Source organism: Colias philodice, chromosome 10 (genome assembly GCF_061535455.1).
Source record: "Colias philodice isolate Cphi_HAF_F1 chromosome 10, ilColPhil1 Martin Lab GWU primary, whole genome shotgun sequence".
Classification (NCBI taxonomy): domain Eukaryota; kingdom Metazoa; phylum Arthropoda; class Insecta; order Lepidoptera; family Pieridae; genus Colias; species Colias philodice.
The window spans coordinates 3,903,864-3,910,858 of NC_143095.1; the positions used below are offsets into that span (position 1 = coordinate 3,903,864).

The following is a 6,995-nucleotide window of genomic DNA, read 5'->3' on the forward strand; positions in this document are numbered from 1 at the left end:
AAATTATTGAACATTTCTGCGTTTACGTTATTACATTGTGTATATTTCGTTTATATTAAAATATTATATTTTGCGGACACCCAGGGTATACCCAAAATATAATATTTCACCCGTCATCACAGATGAATGAACGGGGAGATACGGCATTGTAGAAAGTGGCAAATAAATGTTTCAATATGGAACAGGGGCAAAATATGCATTCAACGTTGGGAAGTGTCATTCAGATATGATTCATGAAAACGTGGAGTGTACTCGATTCTAAAGACGCTTTCATACTAAATTTAAAAACATTATTGGCCATTGAGATAATATTAATAGGAGACGACACCGCCTACATCACTTATGTTCCACTCAACATACGTCATGTGACGTATGTTGAGCGGTATTTTTTAATGGTTTTAAAGTGAAACGCATCAAACATGCCTTCGTGTGTGTTACGATATTGCACAAATAATACGGAAAAGTGCAAAGGAATAACTTTCATCGTTAAGTACCTAACTAAATAATAATTTTTAAAACTTAGTTAGAGCAAAAAAATGGCGCACAGATTTTGTTCGTGGTGTCTCCTCCATACGTAGTAATATTATCTCAATGTTATTGGCGTGGTTTTTGAACAGGCCGTTCTTACTGATAAAAATTATTGTTCTAATTTTGAATAATTGAAAAATAACGAACCTGTTTATCTTAGAATCTTAGGTTCATTGTTACTAGCTGGCGTCCTGCCTTGTCGGCATTCCGTTAGATAAACAATTCAGTTCGTCCCCAAATCGAAATTCGGAGAAACCTGTTAATATTTTTTTTTTTCATATAATAAACCATAAGGGTCAAAAGAAGGTCTTTTAAGACCTTCTAGAGTTGTTCTTTGATTTGGTTATCTGGCATTATATTATAGGTAATATGTTTATAATCTGGGTAAACAATAAAAATTTAAATAGAAAATGCGTAAATTTGTATTTAGTTAATCAAGAAATCAACTTACTTATTATTTTACAGACGACGCGGTTGGCGCAGTGGTAAAATAACTGCCTACTGAGCCGACGGTCCCGGGTTCGATCCCCTGTCAGGGCAAATATTTGTGTGATGAACTCAATTATTGGTTCTTGGGTCTGGGTGTTATTATCTATATATGTATTTATTAAATATTATATTTATCGTCGCCTAGTACCCACAACACAAGCCTTAATTGAGCTTACTGTGGGACTAGGTCGATTTGTGTAATAATGTCCTATAATAATATTTATTTATTTATTTATTTATTTATTTATTTTTTAAACCATTAAATAAAGTCTTAAATACTATTATATGCTGCATAAAATCATTTTTCATTCGGTATATGAAGTGTCTTGAGTGAGTGTCTTATATAAATTGGTCTACAGAAGCCTGATCTTCAGAAATATAAATGGGATGCACCCCTTTCAGCCAGCGCTCTAAAAGCTTTTGGTCCAATATGGATGGTTATATCTCGAGAAGCGCATTGCTATATGTTATAAACGTGTTCATTTTTCATTTATATATCTTTTAAAGATCCGAAATGTTAATATCTCTATAAAATGTAATTACTTAGGCTAATGTATGGTTTGTAAGTGTAAGATAAACTACGTGAAGCTTTTCATCTTCGTAATAAAATAATTCATATATGTAATAAAAATCGAAATAAAAGTGTAACTAGTGGATTGCGTATTTCTTTAAAATATCTTAATTTCTTAATGAAACCACAATTACTTACATTATCTGTGAAATAGTTATATTTTTTTTGTATCGTAAACCTTGAAATTTCGATGGTTATTTATGTTACGTAAATTGTCTATTGTTAACTAAAATAATCGCCATTTTCAATGTTTAGGTCTCGAGAGAATCCTTTGAGGAATATATTTTCTTATTGAATCTACAGTTTTTGTATAAAAGAAAACATTGAATATCAGCTTAATGTTGTTAATTACGTGCTATTGTTTATTTAGATGTAGATTTTCGATAAAATACTATTTGAAGATAATATTTCATTACTAATTGCTTTTTTCATAATAAGAAATCACGTGCCTAATCCTATCCTATCCTTCCTATCCTAGTAATATTATAAATGCGAACGTTTGTGAGGATGGATGTGTGTGTGTATGTTCATTACTCTTTGACGCAAATACTACCGAACCGATTACAATGAAATTTAGCAACATAATATAGAGGGTATCTTGGATTAACACAAATGGTTTTATCCCGGCAATCTCACAGCAACGGGAACTATGCGGCTTTTTCTTTGAAAACGCGTGCGAAGCCGCGAGCGGAAAGCTAGTTACTTTATAATTCGTTCAAAGACACATAGCAACAAACACTATGTTCTTGATGTAATTGAAAATAAATTTTCTTAGTTGGTAGGTAGTAACTGAATTGAAGTAAACCTATAATTCATAATCTCAAGGCTTTATTAAAAAACATCATCTTTTATTATATTACTTTTTATTATATTCTCTTGATTTCTGAAGGCGTTTTAATTTGTAGATATAATTTATCAAAATGTAATGAATATTAAACCTTAATTTTCTATTTGATATAGCGTACCAACCCAATTTCTTATTATAATTTAATAAGAAGGATTAATTGTATAAAGTCTACTGCCTTATTGTAAATAGCTGGATTCATTAATTACTCAGTTATTTTTTAATTTCACTGTTAAGTAATATTATTTTCTCGCTACATCTATATAATATATAAAAGAAAGTCGTGTTAGTTACTCCACTTATAACTCAAGAACGGCTGAACCGATTTAGCTGAAAATTGGCAGGGAGGTAGTTTAGAGCCAGGAGAAGAATAGGATACTAAATATGTACCACGGGCGAAGCCGGGGCAGACCACTAGTTTGGGATAAACAAACGTTTAATTACATTGACTATTTACATAAAATTACAAAAGGTTACAAAGTACTTAAGAAGAAAAGTTAGTACTTTTACTCGACATTCTTTGAATTATATCGTGCGTTTTTCAGTTTGATTTACTTATGAGGAGATATTCGATTATATTAAATGAGCCATTGGAAAAACTATACGTGCAGTTCAGCACACATATCTCTCTTTAAATAGGTATTTTGAATTGAATAATATATAGATTGTATACACCTAACGTTCATAATATTATGCTTAAGCAATTTGACCCCAGATAACATGGCATGACATACAAAAATCCCTGATAAAAATATAACCTAAGTATTAACGTATATGAATAATAAGATAATTATTGTAATAATTGCATCTTTTTACAATAATAATTAATCATCATTGTATCGAAAGTTTACTTTGTATATATTATACTTATAAAAATTATTTTGTAAAAATGTATGGTGTTACTATATCGCGGTCCGCCCCGGCTTCGCCCGTGGTACATATTTACGTTTTCTCTACATAAGAACCATCGTCGTACTTCAAGGAATATAATAAAAAAAGAATTATCGAAATCGGTTCAGCCGTTCTCAAGTTATGCGCTTACCAACACATTTTGGGATTCATTTTTATATATAAGAAGATAATTATTATATTCTATTAGAACGTACTGAGAGTAAGAGTAATATAAAGTAGAACCCATTGAAGTTTTACCACTGTATAAAACTTCAAAGATTTGAGATTAATTAGGTAATTAATTATCCGATAATTTTTCTTATCAACCTAATTAATAGATGTTTTCAAAACGCTTTATTTACTCAGCCATATCATCATCATCTATTTCTTTAATAATAATATTATAGTGATAATATTACGATTAATACAAAATACTATATAAGTAGTACATTATCAGCATAAAAAGAAACAAACACAAACAGTCACGTGGCAAAGTGCATCAGAACGATCGTATAAAGCTAGATAAGCGGATAGCAATAATTATTCATTATCCATTTAATTATAATTTTAGTTAAAAATCTTCAATTAAAATGTTTAAAATGAAAAACCGTATTCTTCGTTAAAAGACCGACAAAGCACCTAATATTATTATCACTAGTGTTACTAGTGTTTATGGGCGGTGGTGACCACTTAACATCAGTTGGCCAACCTGCCCCTTTGCTTGCTCTGACATAAAAAAAGAGTAGTAGAAATTGCTCTATGTGATTATTTATTAGTAGTTGCCCTTGTACCTACCATATTTCAACTTCTCGCTACGTAATGTTATTCACAATGAGTAAAGATTGGTTTAGGTTAGGTACTGTAAATAGAAAGGGTTGTGTACGCTTGTTGTCCTACAGTTAACCAGGCGTGTCCTCTCCAATGACCGTATAATGTTAGGACTACTGGGAAATACCGTGTTTAAGGTTCATTTCCCACTGAAGATTTCATCACCCGTTGTCTCTATGCTCAGTAATTAATATTGGTCCCCGAAGTGAAGAGATCATACTAGTTATGTAATCCATACTAATATTATAAATGCGAAAGTAACTCTGTCTGTCTGTCTGTTACTCAATCACGCCTAAACTACCTACTGAACCAATTTCCATGAAATTTGGTATGGAGATATTTTGATACCCGAGAAAGGACATAGGCTACCTTTTATTGCGAAATATGTACCACGGGCAAAGCCGGGGCGGACCTCTAGTTGACTATAAATTACTAATCAGCATTTTTATAACAGATTACGAATAAATAGGTCCATTATATTGTATGGGGTTTTACCCAGGTCCCCGGGTTTAATACTTTTTACGCAATAGGTCAAACTGTGATATATTTATACAAACCATTTTTTTATTTCATTATTGTTTCAATAAACCAACAGTTATTATTGCGTTCCTTTAAGATTATAGCTTAATATTGGTTGTATTCATAAACAAATTGTATTATCATATTTGTTTAGAATAATAGTCGTTAATTAGACGTTTGTCCACTTTCCTCTTAAAGTCATAACCCAGTGTTTATCCTTGTGTTCGTATTATCTTTATTTATAACTAGTGTACAATTATCAGTATATTATTGTAAGTATTGCACGAAACACTTCTCAACCGATAATGTGAGTATTATTTAAAATATTATAATTATTTACGTACGTAGTTAAAATAACAAACGTTCATTGCAAATTCGAATTCTACTAAACAATAAACACATTAGGTTATGTTAAATATTATTGTTATTTGGGTAAACGATAAGATAACAGTATTAGAAATATACTGAACCGATTATAAATAATATTATGTAAAAATGTTTGTACTTATGAAGATGACACATTTGAATGAACTATCGAAATACCACACAATTTTTATTAAATTGTGAGTGCGATTACGACCTCAATTTGTGTTATTGAACAGGCAATATATATAAAATGTCTGTTAAATTCTGTTTAGTAAACGTCATATTATTATTTAACTGCTTACTAATCGGCATTATTAATTTCAGATGAAGTTATTAATTCTGCTAGCTGTCCTTACTCTGACTCAATCGCGATATACAGAAGATAAATGTAGCGGTATCATTGCACATAACATTAAACATGAAAAGGAAGTATTGAAATCTGGCCTGACTAGTCCCTACCAGCTAGCAATGGACTACGATACAAACACGGTATTCTTCAGTTACTCTTCAGAAGGTGAAAACGTTTTTGAATCAGCATTCATTAATTTGAAAACGAATGAATTCAGTAACATTCCCGGAATCAGCGGAGGATTTGCAAACGCAGTAGACAGTAAGAAAAACATTGTGTATTTAGGAGGAAGAGACGGGATTTATAAATATAATTACGCATCTAAAAAGGCTGAACATTTACACACAACTAATGACAACATATGGCAATTGTTTTATAAAGACACACTGTATTATTCGAGGTATCCTGATGAAAATGCGTTTGTATTCAGGAACGATAAATTTGAAAAGGTCCCAGAGTTGCAGAATACTAGAGCATTCTTAATTGGTTTAGACAATTATGGAAACATTTACTTTTCAAACTCTTCTGGGTTATTTTACTATAAAAAATCAAACGGTTTAATAGATTACATAGCAGACTTTAATGTCAATGGTTTTACATCAGATTTGAATGGAAACTTGTATTTCTCAACACCTGATGGAATTTTCTACATTAATGTGAATAAGAAAGAAGTGGAAAGAATAGCAGAAATTGATAGTATTTACGGCCTGGCAATAGAAGGAGATGGGAACATATTATATGCATCATATGACAGTATCATCAGATTAAAGGCGACTAAAAACTTTTGTCCTGTAGAAGAATACAAAATTTCTTTTGCAGCTTAATCTCAATTTTGTAACTACTTCCTTGTTTATATAAATTTTTATCACATTGGTTTTTCTTTTATTTCGTTTGGAGAAGAAATAAATGCTTCATTTGCTCTTTTCTTGAAGCTTTACTTGATTTAATTCTTTTAATATACCATTTTTATCGATCGACTAATATTATCTCTTGTAATGTAAAAACAATTTACATTAATTACTTACCTCTTTATAAATACTCAATACTATTTGTAAGTCTCATAATTTCATTATAATAGAAGACTAGCTATATACGAATGGTTAAATGGTCCATCTAATAGATTTTAATTTTTGACTTAACCCAGGCAAAGGGATTGTCAAAATGTAGTGAAATCAGTACATACATTCATACCAAAACGACAAAACACAATTTTCAACAGAGATTCCTTTCTGTCCAAGCTAATGAAAGTGACAGCTCCTGGGTTGGAATTGCTATATAAGTAGTCCCCAAGGTATACATAATATACAGAATGAAATCGTTTGTCTTGTCAGCAGAATGACTGATGAACTTCTGACGAGACCGAAGTAATTGTGAGGAAAATCAAATGAACTTTCTGTCCTATTAGTGTTGTAGACATTTTTATTGCGAATATTGTATAGGAAATTTATGTACACGTATGTATTAGTATAGAAGTATAATTTAGGAGCTCACATCGACAAGCAATTCTTTTGACTTTTCTTTGTTTGTTTCTGGAAGATCAATGGTATCAAAGTAAATTCAAAGGTAAGTTTTATTATTTCAATTCAAGTTTGTAAAATTAATAATTTTAT

At 30.9% G+C, this 6,995-nt stretch overlaps 1 protein-coding gene across 1 annotated transcript; it reads left to right on the forward strand.

The window, feature by feature from the left end:
• The first annotated feature begins 4,858 nt into the window (after positions 1–4,858).
• Positions 4,859–6,258, forward strand: LOC149485120 (ommochrome-binding protein-like). Its single transcript, XM_089699864.1, has 2 exons — positions 4,859–4,977; positions 5,361–6,258. The coding sequence occupies exon 2, from the start codon at positions 5,361–5,363 to the stop codon at positions 6,207–6,209; it is 849 nt and encodes a 282-aa protein (XP_089555990.1). The 5' UTR covers positions 4,859–4,977; the 3' UTR covers positions 6,210–6,258.
• Positions 6,259–6,995: the final 737 nt, after the last annotated feature.

What these genes read in the sequence shown, in the direction of transcription:
- LOC149485120 (XM_089699864.1), top strand. Translation starts at nt 5,361, where the DNA reads ATGAAGTTATTAATTCTGCTAGCTGTCCTTACTCTGACTCAATCGCGA.